Source organism: Choristoneura fumiferana, chromosome 2 (genome assembly GCF_025370935.1).
Source record: "Choristoneura fumiferana chromosome 2, NRCan_CFum_1, whole genome shotgun sequence".
Lineage (NCBI taxonomy): Eukaryota > Metazoa > Arthropoda > Insecta > Lepidoptera > Tortricidae > Choristoneura > Choristoneura fumiferana.
The window spans coordinates 22,850,421-22,877,796 of NC_133473.1; the positions used below are offsets into that span (position 1 = coordinate 22,850,421).

Consider the following 27,376-nt stretch of genomic DNA (forward strand, 5'->3'; position numbering starts at 1 on the left):
ATAATAACACAGAGGGGCTACTACAAAGCTGGAAAAATGAAGTTCGTTTTGCACCGTCCCTTTCACTCGCGTATTAAATGAGATAAGCGTCAGTGAGACGGCAACATACTAAGTTCGAGTTTTGCATTTCGTAGTCATCATCATCATCATCTCAGCCGTAGGACGTTCACTGTTGGACATAGGCCTCCCCCATATTTCATAGTATGTAGTCGTAGTATAGGGCCAGATATCACACAACGTCATTCATGTTTTTTTGTATTCGACATCGTTACTCTACTCGTATTGTGATCTGATGCGTTCAGTGCGTTTTCTCGTGTTGGTATGTGTGTTTTTACGGTAAACAAGCATTGAGGCGGATCGTACTTAGAATGAAATTGAAATTTAAATATCAACATGTATAAAAAGTAGAAATATCTCCAAAAAGGTCACATTTTTATTAGACCCATTTTACCTTTTCTAGAATGTCCTAAGTGCCCTACATGTTATTATTACGTCACTGATCCTTTCATATCTTAATATTTTTACCCGACTGCCCGAAGGAGGGTTATGTTTTTCGAGCGTATGTATGTATGTGGGTTTATATGTCCATTTCTTTGGTCCTCGCTGCAGCCTTAACGGCTGGACGGATTGTAACATATGAGGTATCAGTGGATTCGTCATGACTGTCGGAGTGACTTAGGGTATATAATATTTCAATATGGCGTCTGCGAAAAAAAATATGGCAAAGGAATAACAAAAACTTTTGTATTGTAACAACGTAATTTAGACATTAATAAGGCATTTGAAAAACCTCAAAACCACTGAATGGCCAACTTTTTGTTTGCACGCTCTTAAATCTCACCGCAACAAGAAGTGGTCCAGTCCAGATCACATCAAAAGTCTTAAAGGGATATAAGGCGCGTCCTGTCACAGATTTACTTTAATGGTCATAGTGCTTGATTCTGTTGATACGTTGTGGTATTGTTTGCGCCGTGCGTGATCCAATGGTGCGGCCTGAATCTGTGACCCGTATCGAGCCGGGCGCGCGCGCCAGCGCCAGTACAGTTGCGCGTAACGGGACCCGCGCGGCCCCGATGCGCAGCCGCCGACAGCCGCGCGCGGCGCATTGTCACCCACCACGTCTGTCCTCGTCTGTCTGTGTCCGAAGTTCCGAACTCTACTTGCATGCTATTTATTTACATATCAACAAGCAAAATGATGCCCGATTTCGCTCATAACCTCATCGCATCACCTCACTGAGCATAGATTCGGAAGGTTTCGGTCTTAGTTTATTGCGGAACGTCTTCGTTTAATCCCCACTACCATTGCTAAGAGCCGCATTATGCCAGCCTCTCTCTTTTTTACGTTGATGATAATCTAATGCATGCTCTGATGACCGCAAAAATGCTGTAAGAAGTGGTAAATTGAGCTATGCTTATTATTATACTGACATCCGCGTTCTTACGATTGGATCGGTTTATTCCGCAGACGAGCCGACGCTAACCAATAACGCTGACAGCACTAAGTTCAGTATCTAGCCTAATCGTTATTTATCCAGTTATTTCAACTGATCTGATGTAGAGCATTGTTTGTGTCGGGAGTCTCGGGGCGGGACCTTCGGGGCGCACCGCCGCCGCCGAAGGCCGCCGCCCGCGCTAGACCCACTTCTCGCCTGCTAATTGACACAAATTGGCCTCGATTCCGCAACACTTACTCAACACCTGACTCCCGCAACAACACGTAGTGTTATTGTTGAGGAATCGTCCATTACCTACGTAATGTTTATGTCGACCGTGCTCCTCTCGTCATGCTTGTTAGAACCAATTCATTCTCATTACAGCTCGAAGCATCTTCCGTCTTTAGTAGTAGAAGTAGGTACCTACTTCATGATAAGCAACGAAGTATTAATAAATTGTCAGTCGCAGTACTCTTCACTTGTGGTGTGGTACTGCGCAGCGATCTCGTGTCGTGACCTGCCCTGCGCGCGGCGCGGCGCGGGCGCGGGCGCGGGGTGCGGCCAGTGAAAGTGCCCGCTGGCGCTGAGACACGCGAGTGAACTTATTGCATTATCAATTCGTCACTATTATCAGCCAGCGCGACATCATGGACGCTGCCCGGCCCGCTGCCCTGAGCATGCCTGAGATCGCCCTTACAACCAATATGTCTCCTAACCTAACTCAACTGCGTGACGACGACGAACTGCTGGTCAATAATCATGCATAATCATTGGTTTAAATATCGCGCTGATAAAAAGCAGGCATTCAAGATCGATCAGCCATCACAGCGTGGTCCCCAAAAGTAACATGTTTCTAGGTTATTATGGTAGTTATTAATAAAATTTGGATAATATTCCGCGAAAATTTAATGTCGCCATAATTTGTGATCTCATTACTAACGAGGTTATCCAAAGTTGTTGTTTGCAAGTGGTTTCCCAACGCGCGCGCTCCATACGTGCCCGCGGCGCGTTGCGTGCGGATTGCGACACGCCGCCTGCGCAGAGCTCCGTGCCGTGCTCGCTCACACTACACTACACTACACTACATACATGCATGTTTGTTACCTGCTGGTACGAGTAGATATGGCTCGTTGTGACCCAAAAACTATTTTAGGGCGATTTTTTAAATCACGCCTGTGATAATACTATTGTATAGTAGACTTGTAAAAATTCATAGGTACTTACTCATAACTACTTACTCCTATCGACAACTCCAATAATTATTTCCGGTCGTATCATAATTAGAAAATACAGTTTCAACGGGGCTACTACAAAATACAAAAATCGAAGTTCGTGTCGTTCGGTCCCTCTGACACATATACTATTTAATACGAGAGTGTAAAATAAAGTTGTGTTAAATACTTGTGATGTATACATATCATTTAATAATATTGTAAATCTGTTTAAAAAATATACCTCGTTGAGTTTCTTGCCGGATTCTTCTCAACAGAGGTCTTTCCGAACCGGTGGTAGATTTTTTTTGACATTCATAAGTGCTTGTTATAGCCTAAATTGAATAAAGATATTTTGACTTTGACTTTGACTTTGAGTGAGAGGGACGGTACGGGTACGATACGAACTTCGATTTTCGAATTTCGGAGTAAGCCCTCTGAACTGGTTGAAGGCAGCGGACGCCGGCGCAGCGCAGAGGCCGGCGCGGGCGCACCGCCGACTGTCAGTGCAGGCATTGTGTTGTAAAATTGTGATGATGTCTGACGTTGACATGTCGTGCCCAAACAGGTTTCATTGTCAAAATACGATGATTGGGTTCATTTACCTTACGTCTGCATCAACAATGTGTTGTTGAGACACAACACAAATAATGTAATGTGCGCGCAGAAAATATCTATCGATGCACTGAAGTGCTGTTTGCCGTGACCGTAACCTTCATTTGCGAGTTGTAAATCCCTAAAAAAAGTTGATCTTGGAAATTATTACGCACGGTTAGATTTTGAAACCGATGGGCCGGAAGGAAACGAACATGACCTACGACTTACAATTGAAGTTGAGGGATCTTTAGATCCGCTTAAACTGGGTACGTATTATAATGTATAAATTTAAAATATATATCGGTTGAAATACATACAGTTGAAATACCGAAAATTGAAAAATATAATGGTTAAAATAAATATTAATCAAAATTCATAAAGCACGTTTTTCATACTGGTCGAAATACATAAAATTAAAATGACTAAGTTCACAATGTATATGTTCAGAATATATACAATCAGAATATATAATAGTTGAAAGAAATAACAATTAAAATTCCTATAGTACGTTTTTCATAATGGTCAAAATACATACTATATAATGCCTAAGTTCATCATCATCTCCAGTCTATTCACATTGTATTTACATGTTAAATTCTGAAAAATTAAGGACTGTAAGACAAGTCGACGGAGCTCCGCTTCGCGGAGCTCCTATTCAGGGTAGTTAAGGCGCTTCGCGCCTGGACAAAACTCTAACCTAACCTAACCTATAAGATACCGACTGATCGGAATCGGTATTGTCTAACAAGACCTTGCATTTTAAACTAAAGTCAGATCATAAATTGAATAGAAACTTTAGGTGCGACGACGAGCGTAGCGAGGAGGAGCGTGTTAGGTTCAACTTTGACCAAAACAAGCACGAGCCGAGCGAGCATAGCGAGCGTGCCGCGGCAGCGGCCGGCGAGTGCCAGAATTGTAATATATGCATTTTTCTTTGTGAAAATTCAGTGTCTAGTATGTATTTCAACCATTATAGAAAACATACTGTATAAATTTTGAACGTATACTTTATGAAAATATGCATTTTGTGCCATATGACTAAGAACCATTACGCGTTGTAACCATTATATATTTTGACCACTATGCATTTCAAGCTTATGCTTTTAGAACTTATGTCAAATAACTTTATATATTTTGATGCATTATATTTTATAATTTTCGGTATTTCAACTGTATGTATTTCAACCGATATGTATTTTAAATTTATACATTATAATACGTACCCGCTTAAACTACTTGGGGCAACCGGGCTGTAAACAATACTATGGATATTGTAAGGGGCCAAGCCATGCCATGAAAGGTCGTGGCGCAGAGGCAGAGCAGAGTGATGGTAAAAGTGCTCCGCCCGCCTCGCTGCGGCCATCGGGCCACTGGGCTGCGGCTGCGCCGCCTACATACCTACATATTTCCGTACCCGTCTTTACTTAATAGACGTGTTTAGAAACTTCTACCATAACTCACATCTAATTGCCTTATGGTATTGACGTGGGTCAGCTGATTAACCACGTTGGAGTTACGAGTTGATTTTTTGCGCTTCTTCTATAACTCGGCCACTTCGACTCGTTTTTGTTTGGGTTTCTATCGCTAACCGCTAGAACATAAAAAAAACTTGAAATCTTATGATGAATGAGCGCATTCTAAAGTTCTACCTTGAGTCACGCAAGCAATACGCGAATAAGTCGAAATGTGAAATCCAAAACGATTGTGTGTGTACCTGCAGTCAACCAATTTGATTCCTGGGCTTGAACTTTAACATAGTAGATAATTTTATTTGTCTATCTATAACAAAGCCGTGGTGGTCGAGTGGTTTGACCTATGGCCTCTCAAGCAGAGGATTGTGGGTCCTAACCACGTGAGTTTTTCGAAATTCACGTGCGAAATTACATTTGAAATTTACCACGAGCTCTACGGAGAAGGAAAACATCGTGAGAAAACCTAAACAAATCTGCGAAGTAATTCAATGGTGTGTGTGAAGTTCCCAGTCCGCACTGGGCCCGCGTGGGAACTACGGCCCAAGCCCTCTCATTCTGAGGGGAGGCTTGCCCAGCAGGGGGACGTATCTATGCTGGGATGATGATGAGGATGATGATGATTTATAACAACCCCGACCCCGACGCAAAAAGGGGTTATAAGTTTGACCGCAATGTGTGTGTCTGTCTGTCTGTCTATGGCACCGTAGCTCTTATACGGATGGACCGATTTGAATGCGGTTTTTTTTTCAACTTTTCTTAAATATTCGAATACTTTCGAAATTAAGAATCGAATATTCAAATAATGAAAACGGTCGAATATTGCAAGCCCTCCGGCTCTATTAACAAATTCCAGTGCCACACTTCAAAGTAATGTAGCTACTGAAATTAATCTTCAATAACAAGTACGTCTGAGTAGCGGGGCCAGCGGGTCCGAGTGCGGTGCGCTGCAGTGGCGGACTAACAGGGGGGCGGAAGGGGCGGCCCGCCCCGGGCCTTCGGTTTTGGAGGGGGGCCAAATGCCTCCGCGTTCCCCTGATCAAATCCTAAACAAGACTTTAAAAATGTGCTTAGTACCTACATTTTTTATAAAGCTGGGGGGCCTCATTCAGCTTTGCCGCCCCGGGCCTCTGACGGGCTTAGTCCGCCACTGCCTCGTGCGGGCGGGGAGTGCCGTGCCGTGTGCCGTGCCGCGGCGACCGGCGCAGGCGCACGTGCGGCGCGTCGCAAACATCGCACTTGAATATTAAGGGACCGGGTAATTAGTATGGGCAGTGCGTGGCGCTGGCGGTGTCGCTGACACATGCGATAGGTCACTCCACTTTACTCCGCGGGCCACGGACACGTCACTGCATCTTTACGATACTCGTATACCAATAAATCGTAGGAGCTGTTTCACCATCCACTGATTAGTGTTAACTGACGTTTAAATGTGATGCCGTCTCCGTCTATTCGAACAAAACAAATAGAGACGGCATCACAATTAACCGTCAGTTAACTTAACACTAATCAATGGATGGTGAAACAGCCCCTTAGATTATTATAAGACATGTAAAAAAAATCTGAGTCTACTTGCAGTGCAGTCAGATGCGTTCTTCGATTATCGATCATTCTCATTCACTATCATCCCATCGATGGAAATACTTAGATGAATAAAAACTAAACTGTTAGCCTTCTAATACAAGCCGGGGATGATCGGGCTAGTTTACGACTACTAGACCGAATTGATAACCTCCTCCTATTTTGAAGTCGGTTAAAAACCGGCTAAAGCAGCGTCTCCCTCCACCAGTAATATGCGAGGATGTGTTGCGAGGGATGTTTTTCACTAACCAATAGAAAATTAGAAACATTCATTTACACATCGTCGCACAGCACACATCTCTGGTGGAAACAACTGAGCGGAGCGAGGCGAGGTAAATGAAGCGTTTCTATTGGTTAATGAAAAACATATTCCTCGCAACACATCCTCGCACATCTCTGGTGGAAACGCTGCTTTAGAGCGTGTCGGACATGCCCTAGATAGCATTCAGTAGCCGTTACGAAAAAATGAAGTAATACTTTATCTAAAGATTTTGTATTTTGTACGGTATCTTTCAAGTTTATGATAATAATATTTCGTACCTTAGGCTGCTAACCGTTATAGCTTTCCTTGTAAATTTGATTGATATACGTCGACATCTATCTGCCGTAGCCGTAACCGTAACCGTAAGGTACATGTATAGATGTCGATGTTGATATACCCTACTTACTAATCTAATACTAATCATCGTGAATTTTTAAAAGGTTTCAAACCAACAACTGCTCGTAAACAGTTTCAAACGTACTCCTTCTCGCTTCACACGTCGCCGTTATTTTCACGGTTACACGGTTTCTTGACTCCTGTGTTACAGTAACAGTGGCCAAGATTTCATGATCTGGAGGATGAGGCGAAATCATAATGTATGTATGTACGTTAAAATTGATATGGTGTTCCAACCGGGGCGCTCGGCGCGTCCTCCGCCAGCGCGCCGCGCGCCGCCGGCTCACAAACACATCACAATGTCTGCGCCGAACACAAAGCAAATACGAGTAGATTGTTCCTTTGTTTCCACAACAATGACGAACCTTGACAAGTATTCGGCGGCGACCAGGGGGCGAACAGTGCTAGGCCTCAGCTCAGCAAGCAAGGCGAGGTTTCTGGAAATAAGATGAGGCCATATTTTAATGGCCACTGCTTGTTGCTATCGTTGTCAAGGTAGCTAAGCTGGGTGTGAGGAATCCCCTCTAACGAGAATTTATTTAGTTTTAGGCTTTCCTCACAAGATTTTGTGACGTTTTCCTGACGGGACAACTTTTTGACAAGTACTCAAATAACTTCTGTCCAACGGTACAATTTTGCCACATCAAAGACCTTAAACTTAGTAAACATTACAATAAGTCAATGTGTCAATCAGCCTTATTGTTTTTACCCGACTGTGTTTGACGCGTATGTATGTATGTCTATTCCTATTTTTTTTTTTTTTTATTCTATTGGATGGCGAACGAGCAAGTGGGTCTCCTGATGGTAAGAGATCACCACCGCCCATAGACACCTGCAACACCAGGGGGATTGCAGATGCGTTGCCAACCTAGAGGCCTAAGATGGGATACCTCAAGTGCCAGTAATTTCACCGGCTGTCTTACTCTCCACGCCGAAACACAACAGTGCAAGCACTGCTGCTTCACGGCAGGATTAACGAGCAAGATGGTGGTAGCAATCCGGGCGGACCTTGCACAAGGTCCTACCACCTGCAACCTAATCCTATGTCCTCTCGTAACTACTAAACGGCTGAACCGATTTTGATTAATGATACGTCATTGGATTCGTCTTGATGACTCAAATGACACAGGGTACATGAAATTCTTGAAAAATCAAAATGGCGGACTTTTGGCGCCAAATTGTATGTTTTCAAATAATGTTTTTTATTCAAACCAATCGAGTGGGGTATCAAATGAAAGCTAATAATTATTAGTCCCTTCTAAATATACCTATATGGGTTATAATGGTATTAATCTACCATTTTCACAGAACTATTAAAAAAGTGTGAAATAAAACAATAAATGTAAAAAAAATAAAAATACTAAAAACAAGGAAACAAGTAGTGGGCTAGAACTTTATTAAGTAGCTAACTTAAATTTCAACAGTCGGGACCCATTTAAATCGTGACGCTCAAAAATTCTTACCTAATGGGTCCCGCCCGATTGTTCTATTTAGCTACATAACAAAGTTCTGGCCCGCTAGACTTGTTTTCTTCTTTTTATTAGTATTTTTTAAGGCAGTTGGGTTTTTGATTTATTAAATTTATTGTTTTTATTCTGATGTATACGTAGGTAACGAAGAGTTAGCGTCATAAAAAATGTGAGGTAAGTATGTACACTAAGCACTTGTTCGAATACAATACACTTACTTAAATTTTAATGAACTTTCAAAAACTAAACTTACAATGCAATGTATAATACGGATGACTGCATTGCACTGATTGCACCGCCAACGCCAAACCGCCACTGACTTCAGTTTGATTTGAGGTGTGGCGGCTGCTGCGGCGCTTCGGCATACGAATATGAAACTATTACTTACTACTCGCACCAGCACCACATCAAACAGCAGTCTTGGCGAATCTTCCGAATGAGCCCGTGACGTCACGTCGCGCGTCTACCGCTCCCCGCCGCCGCCGCGCAACAGGTGGCGGCGCCGCCCCCCCCGCCCCCCTGCCACCCGGCCCGGTGACGTCACCGCTCCATATCTGCCTGCGCCCTCCGTGACCTCGGCTGTGCGACTCGCTCAACTGTCACCGGCGATCATACTCTACTTAGGGGCTGTTTCACCATCCATTGATTAGTGTTAATTGGCGGTTAAATGTGATGCCGTCTTTGTCTATTCGAACAAAACAAATAGAGACCGCGTTGTCAATTGTATAAAATAGTTATTTGTGTCACAAGGGAGCAAAATGGTGTATTTACGGCGAGGGCGTACATTGAATCCAGAATGTAGCGAAGGATTCTGCAATAGAATCCTGACCGTAGCGAGGGATTCTAAAGTAGAATTCTGAGCGTAATGAGGGATTCAAGTGTTAACGCCCAAGATGAAAATAATTTTGCTCCCGAGTGGCTCATACAAATTTTCACACCGAGTATTAAGGAACTTGAAAAAAAAAAATATCTAAATATTATTAAAGAATAACCAGCATAAGAAAATGGCGTGGCTTTACAATTATCAACTTCAAAAAATAGCATTTGCAATAAAACACTTAGAAAAGCCTTGAACAGAAAAGTTGCACTTTGCTCCCTCTCGTCAGGGAGGAAAAGTTACTTTTCTGAAGGAGAGGTGTGAAAATGTTATTTATACCCGTTGCAAGTTGCAAAGCAAAAACAATACGGAATAACGAACGTCCGCCTTTTATTGAAGTCGATTAAAAACCCGGGTAGCATTGACAACATTATTTTAGTCGGCATTTCTGACAACTTTTAAAATGTAAAAGAAAATCCCATTTATTAGTAACAAAACACTAGTAAACTATTTATTTTACATGCAGTGCCATAAAACTATCCTTAATTTAAGTGTTGCTTTCGAAGATACTTGTGGTAGTAATTGATTATCCTCTTCTTCAAAACGACTTAAAAGGCAAACTTAGTATGATGTACCTACTTAAATCCAATTCTACAAAGGAGGCCAAATGGACATGCATTGTTATAAACTTTCCCATAGTGATTATTTTAAAATCGATCGGTCTCTTATGGCTGCAGTGCGGTGCCAGAGGCGTAGGTTAACTACCCAGAGTAGGTTGTACTTTTCTGCGGCCGATGCGTTTGGACAAATTTTCTAGGAAGACGTATTCTTGCGAACTGGAAATATCCGTCAATAAACTACTACTCGCACCACGCGTGTGTTTTAGTAGAAGTAGTCTAAACATTCTGAAACTTACAATACCTAACGAGCTTGCAGAGATTGGAGTTAACTTTTAACTCCGAGTTATAACTGCTAACCCGGGTTAAGCATTTAGTGCCTGAATGTATTTAACTGTTATCCCTAAACCAGGTTTAATGATTTATTTTCTTAACCCTGAACCATGCAAGTGGTCCTTAGTGCTACTTGTTTTGAGTTTCATAGTGTAATGGAAAGCCGAGTGTCGGCGGAGCTCGTCTGGCCGCGGAACGTGTTTTCATTTGCGGCGTGAATAAATATGAAAATAATGTGCGGTGCTTTGCTGGAGGACACGCAGCTAAATGCCAAGTGTGTTTCCACGAAGTTAGAATATTATGTATATGAATATGATATGATGTATGTCGGTGTCCACCGGCCGCGGCTCAGCCTTGACCTTCGCCGGCCGCCCGCGCCGCGCGAGGGAGAGGGCTGCCGTTCGCACGTTTATTTATACATATTGTACTCCGCTCCACTTGCTCAAGGATGCGATTACCAACCTCGCCCGTTGCGATACTTGCATGCAATAATACGCGGCATTTGCGGTTCGCACTCTCCTGACGCCAGCAAACCTAATTGGCCTTACTTACTTACTATTCTTGATTGTTCTTTATTAAATTGAGATGATCAGATGATTGACCTGATCTATTTAACAGCCGCGAAATAAAAACGGTCATATTAGTCTTGAACTGTCTGACGGTTTGGTTTTGGGACTAAGGCTTTTGTGAGTCTAAGTACAGTCAGCAGCAGAAGGGGATGAGGTGTTACGGTGCTCGAAATGATCTACCCACGCATGCACTGAGGATAGGCAGCACTAGTGTTGCCAACCCAGCTGCTGGCGCTGGCGCTGCCTACCCTACTTCACACCCTGAAGCTCTCGCGGGCTCGATGTGAAACTGAGAACATATCTACTATAGAAGTGATTCGTGAATATGTCCAGATTTTCATCTTGATGCTTACTTACTCTAAAATGATAAACTTACAGTCAAGTGTAAAAATATGAACTTATTCACAGTTAAAAAAAATATGTACCACAGACTTATTCTGACGCAATAAGGCCGTAGTAACATATTTTTGAGTGGTTCGAATAGATAGTTATTTTTGCACTCAACTGTACGTGCCCGGGCTCGTCCCCACAACTTGCAGTCCCTTGTCATTCGGGCCCACTTCGGGCCATAGGTCTAACCCAATAGACTGGCATGGCTATATAGTTTTTTTTTTCAGATGTTTTTTTCTATTTTACTAGTCTTCCACAACTGTCTGCTGAACTTTTCTCTTATTTATTAACGCAATAAAATGAATATGAACCCATTATTACGCAACAGCACCAACTACATCTATTCCGTTTTTACATACCTAAATATACGTAGATTTTATGCAAGTATTATATAACTCACAATTGCAGGCCGATCCAGTTATAAACCGGTCGAATTTAGCTTGACGTGGCTTTACTACTGTTGTTGCCTGACTGTCAAGTCAATTGTCCAAAAATCACAGCGAGGTGTACAAAATATTCCAAAACGGGGATAGTAATAAATAAATGGTAAAAAAAATTGTATCGACATGTAGCCGATGACAAAGCCAATTTATATTACAAAAGCGAAACTGTAGCAACGCGAAAAGTTATACTTAATGCAACACGACTGATTGCTAATTGGCTAAGGTCGACGCATTAGTATCGCAATACGATACTCATCGTAACTCGTACCTTTGTTGTGTGCTTCTACTTAATGATCGTCTGGTAATAAAATTGTAAAGCAAGTGATGATAAGATGCTCTGAATCTAGGATCTAGATTCCACTTGGTACTGGAACTGGATTCGACAGTTGCAACAATTACTGTACTTGTATACTGTATGGCGTTCCAGCTATCGTCATGCGGCCGGAGAAAGTGCACTTTGTGGAGCAGCTCGCGGCCCGCGTCGCGCTGCGTGCGCGCGGGGTTCAATGAGACATCTTGTTCTGCGTCATCGGACAAAAGGTTTTCGTTCTTTAAAAAAAACCTGTATACAAATGTCAAATATACTCGAGAGACGTAAAATCCTAATTAGGACGGGAGACCGCTACCAATCTGCCTCCGCTACTTGTCTTGCTACGGCTATTAATGGCAGCGAGAAAATTGAATGAAGATGACAAAGCAATGACTTACAAAATGGTTAAATGTATTGCTTTCACAAATGACGAATATATCCTGAATTCCCGATGTTTCCTCAAAATAAAAGCGAGGTCGGCGTGGGCGTCGCGTTACCGGCCAACTCTGCGTCGAATCGCACGAGTCACTGCTCTCTGCGCTGCGTGACTGCGCTGTCGCACGCGGCACGACCGTGACGTGACATCTCTAGGGAAGGAGTATCGGGTTTACCCAATACCGCTGTACAGCAAGTCATGCAATATATAGACGATACTAACCGGGTTTCTTGGTGACTGCAGCGTAGTAGCACGAGGATTAGGTACACTGGTACAGTGTGGCAGATGACTGCCGTATGCGTGTGCTGTTTATGTTGACAGATACCAAACAAGGCAAACAAGGGCGGACAGGGACCTGTGCCTCTAGTGTGGCGTAGTAGTAACCTATTTCTACAGATTCCCCTGTCTACATAATTTCCAATATTCCAATTTTCTAATATTACAGATGCCCATGTCTACAGATTTCCATTTCTACAGATTCCCATTTTCCATTTGTAAGTTTTGTCGTCTAAAGACGGTTACGTAGCATAACATCTAAAATCAAATGTCATAAGTTCGTTTTACATGCGATCAAAATATATACTGTCAAATTGCATAACGTACGATATTAATAACTTCTTTTAGGTTTACTAATGTTTCGGCGAATAACGTTTGGCAACCTGTTTCATTTCGCAACTTTTCATTTCCCAACTGTTTAATATTTCTGAAACTGTAAATAGTGCAGGATTTTTCTAACCTAATCTAAAGGGTGTAGAGTAGACACGATGGCCCTGAAATAAGTCCTGAAATATTTACAGCTTTAGAGTTTGCGAAATGAAACAGGTTGCCAAACGTTACGTTGCGATAAGGCAGTACTCGCTTCTTTTATCATAAATTTTATAATTCTACGGTCTAAAATGATAACGTTTGTAATCTATCTATACTGCTCACTATGAATAACGTTCAAAATACATAAAGTCAAATTACATTATTATTTTTCGTCTATTTTCATGTAGCGATTTTTCATGAAGCGTTTTATAATGTTCGCGTTTATTTTTTTCGCTTATTTTACCAGTAAATTAATTTATCACTTGCATATTTTCAGCAGCATTAGGCAACCCACGCCTGAGATGTCGACGGAGCCCCGCTTCGCGGGACTCCTATTTCTGGACGGTCTGCCCTTCGGGCATATGAAGATACCTAACGAACCTAACCTACCTATTAATGTGTAAAAAAACATCACAACAAAATCTGTTGAGTTGGGTTGGGAATCTGTACTGCTGGAAATTTGTAGAATTGAGAATCTGTGGAGATGGGAATCCGATCGATTAAGATTCTGTAAAGTTGGGAATCTGTTGAGTTGGGAATGTGAAAAATTGGGAATCTGTAGAATATCCCTGAGATCCCTTTAAGGGATAAGTTCGCCTTTGTACATCTTATTATCCTGTATTCTGTTATTTTCATGTGTTTTTATGTACAATAAAGAGTTTTACAATACAATATCAATTCTGTAGGATTGGGTATCTGTAGATTTGGAAGTCTGTAAAATTAAGTGTAGAATCGGGAATCCGTAGACAGGAATCTGTAGAATTGGGAGCAAACCATTGACATCTATGTACCTTACGGGAACAAACTGACGAAACGACAGGAACTTCGATTTTCAAATTTCGTAGTAGCCTGGACATGGGGGATAAAATAACGTCACGGTGACATGACTCGCCGGCAGATCAGGAGGTGTGACTGTGACTTTTCAGAAAAGAACAATGTTTCAAAATCACATACGCTCCTACTGTTCCTAGCGCCTAGCGCAGTCTCTGTTACTCAAATCATGACCACAATATATAGTTGTGTGTATTGTGTCACGACGCTGTGGAGTGCTGTGACATAAACACGGTCACAATAGCACCGCGACAATGTCATATGGTGGTATGAGTAACAGGCGTGACATAGTCACGTTGAAATAACAGTGTGACAAAAAAAAACGTTCATTACAGGACCGTGACGTGTTACAAATATTATGCAGTGACACGAGTAACAGGCGTGACAAAGTCACGATGACTTTTCACTGTGACTTTTTTGGAACGGGATCGTCAGTCACTGATATCAAAATGTAACGCTTTTCCCCATGTCTTCTGCTGCTCGAAGATCACTGTTTCTGATCGCGCTCCCTTGCATTTGCATAGCGCCTGTTTGGCTGTTTCCAATTAACTACCCCGATTCATTTTAATCGCATAATTGTTATATATTATTGCCCTCTTCTTTTGAATATGTGGGCCTAGAATAGGGAGATAATTTTGTCTCAACCTTGTTTCTAAGACATGATTATGATGTGACACAAGAGATAATCTGTCTATGAAGATTAATCGTACCTATTGACATTGGGATTTGCGTGACGTCCATTGACAGCGCGGTGGCGATAATTTGAGTGCGCGTACGCTGGAGTGTGCGACAGGGACACTAGAGCGGTCGTCTCTGCGGCGCGCGGTGAGGGCCGGGAGGGCGCGCCTGCGCCTGCGCGGCAGCGGCAGTCGTCGCCGCGATGTGCCATGCGGTGGTGCTCGGCGTGCTGTTCTCGCTGCCTTCCTACCTGTACTCCGCCGTGCCCTTCAGGTGAGGCGCCGCCGGTCCTTGTGTTTGTGTGTCTGATGCTTCTACGCGTCCCGCTTGGAGCTATTGATCTTGCTGAAGACCGTGACTTAAATTCAAAACAAATTGTAAACAGCGGTGACCTCTGTTTATGGATCATAACACATGACATATCCAAAACAAACATGTGTTGAGCGATACGTGTATCCTGAATTTCGACATGGGTCAATAAAAGTAACAACTTAATAACAACCGCAGCAGGAAAACAGCTAACTGTAAACTTACTTTCTCGACGTAAATGGTCGCCTAATGAATCACAACGAGCAAAATGCGAAGTGGACGCGTAACCTGAGCGGCGGCGGCTCGGAGCACGGCCGGCGCCATGGACTGCCTCTCCCTGCTCGTGCGCTGGCTGGCCGCGGCGGCCGACGCTGCGCGCACCAAGTCAGTACCTGCCTCCTGCCTCCAACCTCCAATCCGCGCGGCTCCGCTGACCACAGACTTGCGTCTACCGAGCTTCTTGACCGCAACGCTTATATACCTCAATCATGATCTTGTGTGAAATAGGCTGAAGGTTGCACAACAGCGTGTTGGACTGGACACGCCTTTACGACATGGTTCCAAAGTCATTCCATGGCTACAATAATGTAATAAGAAGACATCGCATTGAGGTCACTAAATTAAACAAAAATTTCGGGGGAGGGGAACTCTGGGGAACGTCCTGAAAAGTTTTCTTAAATAATTCTAATTTAACTAGAGTACAGTTTATACGTACACATAACATAAGGTGTACGCACGAGCGCTCGGCACTGTCCCAATAGTTAGCAATAGAGATGACAGCAGGACGTCGTCTACTGGGCATTAGCGTGTCGAGCACTCGGACGTCTACCTACCTTACCACCTGGCCCTGGCTGAATCCTTTTTCTCAAAACTGTTTTTATTTTGTACATTTTTGTATCTAAGTTTCCAGTTTGCCCACAATTTGATGAAATATTAGGTAGGTACATTTATTTAACTCTATTAATGAACAAGTTTACTTTTATGTCGATTGAGCATGACGAACCTGACGAAATGAAGATTTCGTTTGTCATACCTATATGATCAATTTGATATAAGTGTGTATGTGTATATCAAATTGATATAAGAGTCGTATCTTTACTTACGTCTACCAGCCTACTAGTCTCTTAAAGGGCCAGCAACACACCTGTGATACCCCTCGTTTTGACAGGGTGTCCATGGGCGGCTTTGGTTGCTTCCAATCAGGTGACCCGCAAGCTCGTTTTCCCCCTCATATATAAAAATAAGTATAAGTAATGCTTACTGTTCTAAAATAGTTTTTTCTTCTACCCAGATTTAAGACAAATTCATGTATGTTTTGAATTCACGTACCTCATTTCATATAATATTTCTCTATCCTATTACTCGTAAACAATTGATCCTAAATGTTCCACGTTGAGTGAGACACAATACAAGTACTTGTATTGTGGTTGAGATCCGACAGTAAAGTTGGTATCACCTGTCCTTGGTAGTGCTGGCGCATGCGGAGCGGTCGCGCGGCCGGCCCTCGCGTGACGTCACCCATCGCGCGATCTTGTTTACATACGGAGTATCTATCTATGTCGCGGAACTTCAATCAACCGTGTTGATAAAGTTATCAGGTCGATACATGCCTTCTGTGCTGTGCGTCAGCGAGTGTAGTCGTTTAGATAAGTTTATTTTTCATTCAATAAATCGAATCAACTCTGTACTTATTCGACGCAAATGTCACAGCTCTGGAATCGACGCCTCGTCTGATTTCTTTTATCAATAATCGTGGGCAAATGTCTCCACTGTGTCTTTCCCGTCGTGAAACTCATCAAAATATTTGCCATGATCGTATGTATCGCTTTTGACTGGAAATATATCTTCCGAGTGTTCGGGTAGGTCGCGATTCCGAGTGTGGTATATCAGTGAGCGTTCGCCAGCGACAGAGATCCTAAAGGTCATGTTTTGTGCATTGCAGGAAGGCGCGGCGCAAGGAGCGCGAGGGCGAGGCGGCCGGCGACCCCAAGCTGTACCTGCAGGAGGCGCTGCTCGAGCGCAAGCTGCCCGAGCTCGACATGCGCCAGCTGGTCGACCTGCCGCGACACCTCGACTACAACGAGTGGCTCGCCTCGCACAGTCAGTGCCCAACACACTAACACACAACACAGTAACACACCACCGCGACGTAAAACAATTATACAATGTAAAGGGAGTCGCGATATTAAATAGTTTGGGTACTTCTGACTTGACGATGAAATCGAGCCCGTGCGGTCGTTTTGGCGGCGCGTCCGGCGGCTGCACGGCCGTACGTGATCAGCGGTCACTACCGGCTTCGACAAAAACTTTGCATTTGTCAGCTTCGACGAATTATCGAGTTATTGTGATGCGGGACACGTTCCAATAGCTCTGTCCGGCGACCTTCGGTTGTAGGTGTACTGTACAGAGTATAAGTCACAGTATCCGTTCCAAATTTACACATTCAGTTTTGTACTTCTCGGCTGAACTTAATAGTTGCTAAACTTGGAATATGGATGCGCTGTAAGTAAATGCTAAAATGTAAGGAAATTTAATTAAGAAAGGAATAATTATTATTGTAACCGGGCAAAGCCGTGCCGGGCCGCAGTCGTGCTCCGCAGTGCGCCGCGCCAGTTGGCGTCGTATCGCTTTCCACCAATTTTCGATCGTTAAATTTCACTAACGAAAGCGTGCAATATTTACAAATGAAGTTCGTTGCTAGTACTATCAAGTTTAATAATAAAAAACCTGTTCGGGCGCAAAGCGCGAGAATCTACATGACCGTTCCTATTCGCGGTGTGAAGTGAAACCAGTTCGTCTTAATTGTATCGGCATCGGCTCTAATCTGACGTCGCTGCTGATCGGCGCAGGGACAGCTGCCTCGCGACCGTCGCTCCTGACTTCCGGGCTACGACCTTTACTATCTCTTCCGACCGGAACGCCGAAGCCGTAAACTTTGATCTGTCGGTACCACTTAGTTCTGGTTTTGTTACGGGAACAAAATTATTGTTTCTATTACTTGCGATTGCGACACGATTTCAATGTGCTTGCGCGAGCTCTGGCTAAAATTCGAATACACGCGTTTTCCGAGAGATGAGGTCGATTTGTTTGCCTTTGCCTTCGAAAACCCCCACAGAAAATCGTTAGAGCTCATAGTTAAAAACATTCGTTAGAGCTGTTACCGAGATCCGCCATTCGCGAGGCCTAGTTACTAAGCTAACAAAGGACGTTATTTTTTTTTTTTTGTATTGTCTGACCGACATGCATTGAGTTGTAGTTTGCGGCCATAGGTTAGTGTGTGTTTTGAGGACGTGTAAATAATTCCCACCAATAATAATAATATTAATTCATTTATTTGCAACAAGTGTTGGTATTTCATTTAAGAATGGCGGCCAAGACTCACAAGCTTATAACGCTTTCGCTGTAAAAAGTTATCAGATCCAAGGAAAAGCCAAGCCCCTTAACCCTGGATTCGCTAACCCTGTACCTTATAATGCTGCGCACAGAGAGCAGATGCTCAGCAGTGGCACAGAATAGGCTGATATAGTAATAATATACCTTCATTTTCATAGCTCTTCCATATCCTAAAGTTGAAGACCTGTGACATAATTTTGCACCGTACATACTCGTAAGTCTATCGGACCGTCTGGCCGACATTGCAAAAAAATAGAAATTAAGTTTATCTTCAGTATTGAGATAATAAATTATTAATCTTACTTAATTTCTTACAATATCGGCCAGACGGTCCGATAGACTTAATGTACGGCGGAAAATTATATCAGTGAGATAGATGGGGAACCTATGACCTTTGTCCAACAGTGGATTTCCTAAGGCTGATATAATGATGATAGGTACGAGTATAGATTCTATACTATAGAACTATAGGTGAACTAAGTGTTGTCTGTGGAATTTTAAAACTCCTTGGTAAAAAAAAATGCGCCAGCAAGCAGTGGATATGTCGGCGGCCGATCGTAAAATCCGCCAGATCACGAAATTCCTAGGCATATCGTGAAATGCCGCCATTTCATGAATTGGCTAAGGGTATTCGCCATATCGTATTACGTAGAATATTAAACTGATGTATTAATAGGAGCTATATTAATTAATTTAAGGTAGGTGAGCAAAGTAGGTAATTGTTTTAGTTCATTGATATGGACCTACGCAAAGTAACGTCTGATTAAATAAATTATTTTATACAAGCCTGTTGTCCGCAACTCGTAGTATTCGTTTCTTGCTATCCCGCGGGAACTATTTCCTTCCCCGGGATTCAAACTATCTGTATACCGAATTTCGTCCAAATCGGTTCAGCGGTTTACACGTGATTGAGTAACAAACGTCCCAACCTCCAAACATCTTCACAAACTTTCACATTATAATATTAAGTAGGATACCTTTTCATAATTATACTGAACCAAATGTCCCGGGCCATGCCTGAAAAGGGAACTTCAGACTTTAGTCTAGAATAACGGAAAGCAATTTATTCTTTCCTTCAAACTTAGAAATTGTCAGGACGACTTTGACTTTGAACTTGATACATCAAACCATTAAAAAAAATTAGACAAAGCACGTCACGATTCTTTAACAGATAAATAAATGATTTAATAACAAAAACCAGTCGAGTGAGCCGCGTCATAATAGTCAGGATATTTCGCCGCTCGCGCGAACATCAGAGTTGTCCACGGACCACTCGGGACCACGGTTCATTCATCAAACATTAGTTCCCACAAGACATGTGCAACAATTGAAAGCAATTCAAAATGTCTTACATTTCGCTCTCATCGTCGTATATTCGTTGCTCTCGTCTGTATATCTAGTACTAGTCGCCTCACTCCCCTTACATGCATAATTATTAATTAATGAAGTAATTTTACTTGATTGTCTCGTTTAGGTAACTGTTTTTTTTTTATTCTATTTGTTGGCAAACGAACAAGTGGGTCTCCTGATGGTAAGAGTAAGAGATCACCACCGTCCATAAACATCTGTAACACCAGGGGTATTGCAGATGCGTTGCCAACCTAGAGGACCAAGATGGGATACCTCAAGTGCCAGTAATTTCACCGGCTGTCTTACTCTCCACGCCGAAACACAACAGTGCAAGACTGTTGTTTCACGGCAGGATTAGCCTGCAAGATGGTAGTAGCAATCCGGGCGGACTTTGCACAAGGTCCTACCGCCTGCAAGATGTTCTATGTTCTTTATGAATAGGAATGACACAAGTTGGTAAATAAAGTAACACACCGTACTTGCCTAACGGGCTGCGCGTTCACCACAGACGTGCGAGGAAAAAATCCATGACGAATTATTTCGTTTTCCTGGTTTCATTCAGCGCCTCCCGTATGTCAAGGCCACGAGGCCCATGAGGCAGCAGGCAGTCGGTTGTAACTTGTATCGTAATATATGTAACGTGTCATGGTGTGTGTGTGTGTGTGCAGCGCTGGCGCTGTTCGAGCACGTGAACCTGGTGTACGGCGCGGTGTCGGAGTTCTGCACGGCGGGCAGCTGCCCCGACATGGCGGGCCCGGGCGGCCGCGTCTACGCGTGGGTGGACGAGCGCGGCAAGAAGGCGCGCGTGGCCGCGCCGCAGTACGTCGACTACGTCATGACGCTCACGCAGAACACCGTCAACGACGAGGCGCTCTTCCCCACCAAGTACGGTACGTGCCAGGCGCCAGCCACTGCCACGTGCGCGAACAGACGCAAGAGCTCGAGGGACCACTTGTCCTTCACGTATAATCTGGAGTACGTCCGTGCTTGCGTCTGGTCTGTGCTCTCTACACTACAACCTCATCATCCCAGCCTATATACGTCCCAGACCTGTGCACTGGCTTCTTCTTAGATGCTCTCTCCAGGCAAATGTTATGCCTGGGGACCGGAGTCAGAACGCAGGCAGGGCGTTGGAAGTTACATATGGATTAGGCAGTGGGCAGTGGGCAGTGGTGGTAGTGGTATAAGGTTGTTGTTGTCACTTGTCACTTGTCGCGTGTTGCAGCGAACGAGTTCCCGGCGATGTTCGAGGTGGTGGTGCGCCGCGTGGTGCGGCTGCTGTTCCACGTGGTGGCGCACCTGTACGCGGCGCACTTCCGGGAGCTGGCGCTGCTCCGGCTGCACGCGCACCTGCACCTCACCTTCGCGCACCTCACGGCGCTCGACGCGCGCTTCCACCTGCTGGACCACAAGGAGACCGAGGTACCGCCGCCACCCGCCGCCCCCCGTGTATTACATCATATACATGGCGTCCGTCCACTAAAATAACAAGTTTTTTTATTGTAACGATTTAGGTATCAAATGAAACCTAACAATAACATTGAATCCTTTTGACGCTTTATGTCAGATATGCATAATGTCAGATTCCCAATATGCCAGTTTTTCAAAATGTTGGTGTTAATTAAATAACTGAAAACCTGAAATAAGTTCGTCCAGAGCCGAGAGTACAATCGATTACAAGAATAAAAGGCCACGTGAATTTCATTACTAAAACAAAAATAAATAAATACTAAGATTTATAATACTCCTTGCCTAAGATTTATTAATACAACCACAATACAAATACTTTTCAAAAAAGCAAACTTATTTTTGATTTCATTTTTTCGAAGAAACTCAAGTGACCCTTGTTTTTTTTGACTAAGCATACTTTGAAACGGGTTGTGTGTGTTTTTAAATCCCTTTTTAACAGTGCCCAACCTCAAAGTTACGAATGCATAAGCCGATTAAGCATTTTAGCGAGGTATAGCGTATAGCTAAACACATTTAGGGGCTGTTTCACCATCCATTGATTAATGTTAACTGACGGTTAAATGTGATGCCGTCTCCGTCTATTCGAACAAAACAAATAGAGACGACATCACATTTAACCGTCAGTTAACACTAATCAATGGATGGTAAAACAGCCCTAGATAATTAAGTATACGGGCCGTTTTTCTGTCAATTTAATTTTCTTCTCAAAACGGCGAAGCCCAACTAACAAGCAGAAAGGTGCGACCAGACCGCTGCTTATAAAACGGTGACGGCACGGAATCGCAGTGACAACCCATTTTAATCGGAATCTTGAATTTCGAATGTTCATCAATCAATGTAGGTAAATTGACCTGCATAGGTTAGTTTGAATTGCGTTAAGGCGCGAAGCCAGGGCCGTCTTTCACCTATTAGAAGCCCTGGGCATATAAGGATATAATTGGGCCCCTATGCCCATCATAATAAAGCTCTATTTAGCTATTTAGATATCGGTGTAATGATATTCAGAATTTTGAAAATCGGTATTCGTATTTTTGACGTTTCGGATGATTATTGAGTCGGACTTCTTATTGTTCGGTGTATTAAAATTCGGAATTCTGAAAATCGTAATTTTGAACCCTAGATATTTTTAATTTTTGGATTTATGAAGAATCGGAATAGTCATATTAGGAGTTTTAAAACATTCGGAATTATAAAAATCGATATTTTGAAATTCGTGATGCCGACTTTCAGAATTTAGTTTTTTGTATTTTATGTAGTGTACACATTAAATGTGATTTAAATGTTGGTTTCACGTCCGTAATATAACAAACTTACCACTATACTTCAGGCAGGACATTTTCAGTCTAAAGTGTATCTACTCTGACGCCAAAATTGTACCTCATTGAACTGTTTAAGTATTTTGTAATCTCAAAATCCTTCAGAAACATGATACTTAAATAACATTTAAACATAGCACCAGTAGGCGGATTTATGTATACATGAATGGGTTCCATATAATATAACCCACCAATTTGGAAATCTTTGCCCTAGGCCGCTGCCGCCCCTATATGCGGCCATACTGCTATTGACAAATCCAGGACTGATAAGCACTAAGCATTTATGTTGGTGATAGCGTGTTTGTACGTTTTATTAACGCAAAGTTTGTCGTTTTCAGGTGCTACGGACCACGATGGCGCTATGACGACTGACAGGCCTTGTCGGGGGCGCGGGGGGCGCGAGGGCGGCAGGCAGGGCAGCGCGAGGACGCGTCGCGCGCCGCGCTCGCCCGTCGTGACGCAGCGCTGGCCACGGCGTGAGCGCGCGCCGCGCTGTAGCCGTTCTGGTTTGCGGTACGGGGGCGGGCGCGGCCGGGGTAGTACCACGCCCAAGGGATCGACGTGAAGCAGGAGCTGGCTAGTCCTGCTACTGTGTTTCGTACGATGAGTGAGAGATCTATAATTAAAATTACAATGCTTAAAGATTGCAAATTATAGATGCTTCAGTGGATCTGTCCTCAGTGGATGACCCGAACAACTTGATCGCTTTGACTTAGTCGATATTAATGACCACTCTGGACGTTTCCAAGTATTTGTGATCTTGATGGTGTATAAAAAATTAAATATATCCATACCAAATTTCATCCAGCTCACTCCAGTCAGTTCATCCCCCATTTTCTCCCCTTAAGGGTTGCTTTTGGAGATAAAACTAAGTACCCTATGTTCAGCCCTTGACAGTCGAAACCAGTCGGTTTCGACGTGATACCGGAACAGACAGAGTTATTTCAATTCATCACTCATAGTATAACAAAGTCGCTTTTTGTCTGTACGCTTAGATCTTTCAAACTACGAAACGGATTTTGATGCGGTTTTCACAAATAAATAGTGTGATTCGCGGTGTCTATGTATACCGTAACCGTGTTGTGCAGAACGGGTCACCAGTATATAATATTATTTTAATGGAGTATGGATTCGTAGTATGTATGTCCCTGCCCGCATGCAGGTAACGAAAGAGACAGACATGTAATCTTAACAAAACAGTAATTCTTCAAAACGAATCAAAATATCAAATCGTGTTTACATATTTATGAATCAAACGGCGTATACAATATTTGCCAAATTGGTGTGGTTATATGTATTGGAACCCATTCATGTATATTATTTTTGCCTACGAGGTGGATACATTTAAATGGACTTTCTGATTGGATTTCTGAAGATTTTGTGATTACAATACTGAAAAAGTTTAATGAATACAATTTTGGTCAGTATTAGATAAATATTTTGATACAATGTATGACTACATATTTATGCAACCTTGTTTTTGTATACATATTTTTAGACGTGACTGTACACATTAAATGTGATTTAAATGTTGGTTTCACGTCCGTAATATAACAAACTAACCACTATACTTCAGGCAGGACCTTTGTCTACAGTGGCGCCAACTGGTGAGCGCGAAAACGGTAGCGTAGCCCTCATTGAACCGAATTGATAACCTCTTTTGTTTTTAAATTGATAAACTCTTATTTTCTCGAAGTCCGTTTAAAATACATAAAATATCCTTCAGATAACACTGAAACATAAGCACCAGTGGCGGATTTATGTTTTTTGGGAGTGTAGGCCACTTTATATCCGCCGCCCTATGTAACTTCCTAAAATAATTTTCTCGTTGAAATCTGCCGCCCCTAGGCCGCGGCCTATACGGCCTATTGACAAATCCAGGACTGATAAGCACCTAAGGCATTTATGTTGGTGATAGCGTGTTGTGTACGTTTTATTAACGCAAAGTTTGTCGTTTTCAGGTGTTACGGGACCTGGAGGTGGCGCTGCGGCTGACGGAGCCGGCGGGTGTCGCGGGGGCGCGGGGGCGCGGGGGCGCGGGGGCGCGGGGGCGGCCGGCAGCGCAGCGGCGAGGACGCGTCGCCGCGCCGCCGCTCGCCCGTCGTGACGCAGCCGCTGGCCACGGCGTGACCGCCGCGCGCCGCGCCGCCCGCCGCCTCGTAGCCGTAAGCGGGGCCGGGGGCGCGGGCGCGGGCGCGGGGCGCGGGGGACGCGGCCGCGCCCAAGGGGCCGCCCGGCGGGTACTTAAATTGTAAATGCCTTTCGTAAAGCGATTGAATAGTTGACACGTGTAAACGTTCTGTAAGTTAAAGAATTGTTAATTCTATTGTAAATATTTCAATCTGTTAAGTAGTTTTAGGTGATTACGATTAGATGATACTATTATTTGTGATTGCTTTGGTTGTAAATAAAAGTGATATTTGTTTAACTAATAAACTGAAAGCCTTAATTGCGGTATATTATTTACACCACGTTCGTACCATCCTGCGTCAGTGCGCGCGTTTTGTAATGGAGATGATGCCGGTCAGACATCTTTGTAAACACGAACAAGCATTAATTAAGGTTTATTGACAGGCGAAATATATTATAGATAGTCAGTAGGAAACAATGCGATTCAAAACGACCCAACTTTTTCTTGCTTGTGTGCGTGACGACCACTTGACAGCTACATCTTACGCTCGCGTTACGTCAATCCGGTTGTCACTCTGTGCGTGCAAAATTATACCACACGTAATGTCAAATCCCGCAAAATTTGGGGGAAAATTATTAGAGCGCGATAGACCCCCGGTAAAAGTAATGGTTCATGTAATCAAATATAAATAAATAAAACTAAAAAAGCCATTTATCCTCTACATATGAAATTACCTATTTATGCATACATTTGAGGGCCACATTTTTACCGCTCAGTCAGTACCTATAATAATATGTTTTATTCAACAAATATTAATATTACAATTAATTTTTAGTATTAGAGATTATATTCCAAACAATCGACTTGATTAGGTAGCACCTAGCGCCACGACAGTCAAAATTCCTTTTTCAAATCGACGCTTTTCACTACCCGACCCACGAAATCTATTATTATTTGTTTATTATGTCCACTCATGACTTTTTGACTCATAACCTATTAAAGATCCTATAGTAAAAAAACCGGTCAAGAGCTTGTCGGACACACCCAAAATAGGGTTCCGTAGCCAGGGTGTAAGGGGTCTCATATATCATCTCACGAGACCCAAGCCAACCTCACCTGCCTGCGGTGCACCCTGCTAATTAACAAACGAGGCAAAACTGGCGGCGACCCACCAACCCGCATTGTACCAGCGTCGTGGGCTTATGGTCTATTCCTCCCTATGGATGTACAACCCCCCGAATCGGCCCCGAATGCTCGGCGGTGAGAGTTTGTCCCGTGATGACGGTGACCGGAACAATCCTCGAACCAGGGGTGCTAAGAATCCCCGAGCGTTATCAACTTCTTTCCGTCAAACTAACCAGGCACGCAAAATGGACATAGAAAATCTTAACGTTTTAACATACAATGTTCGAACTTTGTTAAAAGATGATCGATTGGTCGAGCTAGAAAGCCCTGTAAAAGACATAAAGTGGGATATAATTGGCCTTGCTGAAGTGAGAAGAGAGGAGGAAGAAATTTTGGAAAGGGAAAACTGCATATTCTTCCACTTTGGGGCTGCAGGAGGACAACATGGAGTAGGTTTTCTGGTTGCCAAAAAGTTGATGAATAATATAATCGAGTTCCACGGTTACTCTGGTTCTGAGGTTCCACCTGACGCCCACACAGACTCTTACTGTTATACAAGCTTATGCACCAACATCCCCTCATAGCGACGACAAGGTAGAGGACTTTTATGACCTTCTCAAGTTCTCAATAAGGCTTGCGACGATCACCAAGGAACTTGGAATCTAGTTATCGGCGATTTTAACGGATTGGGAAGCCGAAATATTAGAGGCACACGTCTTATTCAGTTCGCTTTTGGACCGAACCTTAAAATATGTAAAAGCTTCTATCAAAAAAAAAAACAGAGGCGATGGACGTGGGTTTCCTCAGATGGTCACTTCAAGAACGAAGTAGATTTTATACTAACATCAAATCATAGTATTATCAGAGATATTAGTATCATCAACAAATTCAAATAACCGAATAGCCAAACTTACCTTTAATTTTAAAATTCACCGCAAAGTAACATTTTCAAGACGCTTCCACAAACTCAACAGAGCGACGTTAACGGCAAATTATGACCAGTTTAACATTGAGCTGAGAAATCGGTTTGAGGATCTAAATACTGATGTTAATGATGTGGACATAAAGTATATCAACATTTTAGAGAGTATAAGGTTAGCCCGCAATATTTTTTCCAACAGACCTAATAAATTGCGTTTATTAATGGCAAATATCCCTGGTGTTGCAAATGTTTATGGGCGGTGGTGATTTCTTACCATCAGGAGACCCACTTGCTCGTTTTCCAACCAGTCGAATAAAAAAAAATCCATTTCTCTAATAGAAAAAAGAACTCGGGAAAACTTAGGTTCAATAGCATTAAAATTAGATAAAATAGTTAAACGAAGTATAAGAAAGGATATCAGAGGAAACAACACCAATCTAGTCAAGACTGCACTTGTTAATATTACATCACTTAGAGCGGCCAAGCAAAGAATCTTAGAAGGTAAGCACTGGATTACCAATATGAGGGACGGAAATGGCAACAAGCATAGCAATAGGCAGAAAATATTACAAATCTGTACGGATTTTTACAAGTCACTTTATTCCCCATCCAAAAATTATAATTTAGAAGACTCCTTTTGCGCTGACAACATCTCCCCATTCACAGAAAACGAAGTGGATAAGGCTCTTCGAAGCATGAAAATGAATAA

The 27,376-nt window shown here is 43.0% G+C and overlaps 1 protein-coding gene across 1 annotated transcript in view; it reads left to right on the forward strand.

Moving 5' to 3' along the window:
* The window catches only part of Mob2 (MOB kinase activator 2), a 43,288-nt gene extending 18,350 nt beyond the window's left edge, over positions 1–24,938 (forward strand). The window contains 5 exon segments of the mRNA XM_074111208.1: positions 16,903–17,060; positions 20,372–20,593; positions 20,929–21,125; positions 24,451–24,534; positions 24,536–24,938. Of these exon segments, the coding sequence (XP_073967309.1) occupies positions 16,903–17,060; positions 20,372–20,593; positions 20,929–21,125; positions 24,451–24,534; positions 24,536–24,619 (745 nt within the window). The 3' untranslated portion in view covers positions 24,620–24,938.
* Positions 24,939–27,376: the final 2,438 nt, after the last annotated feature.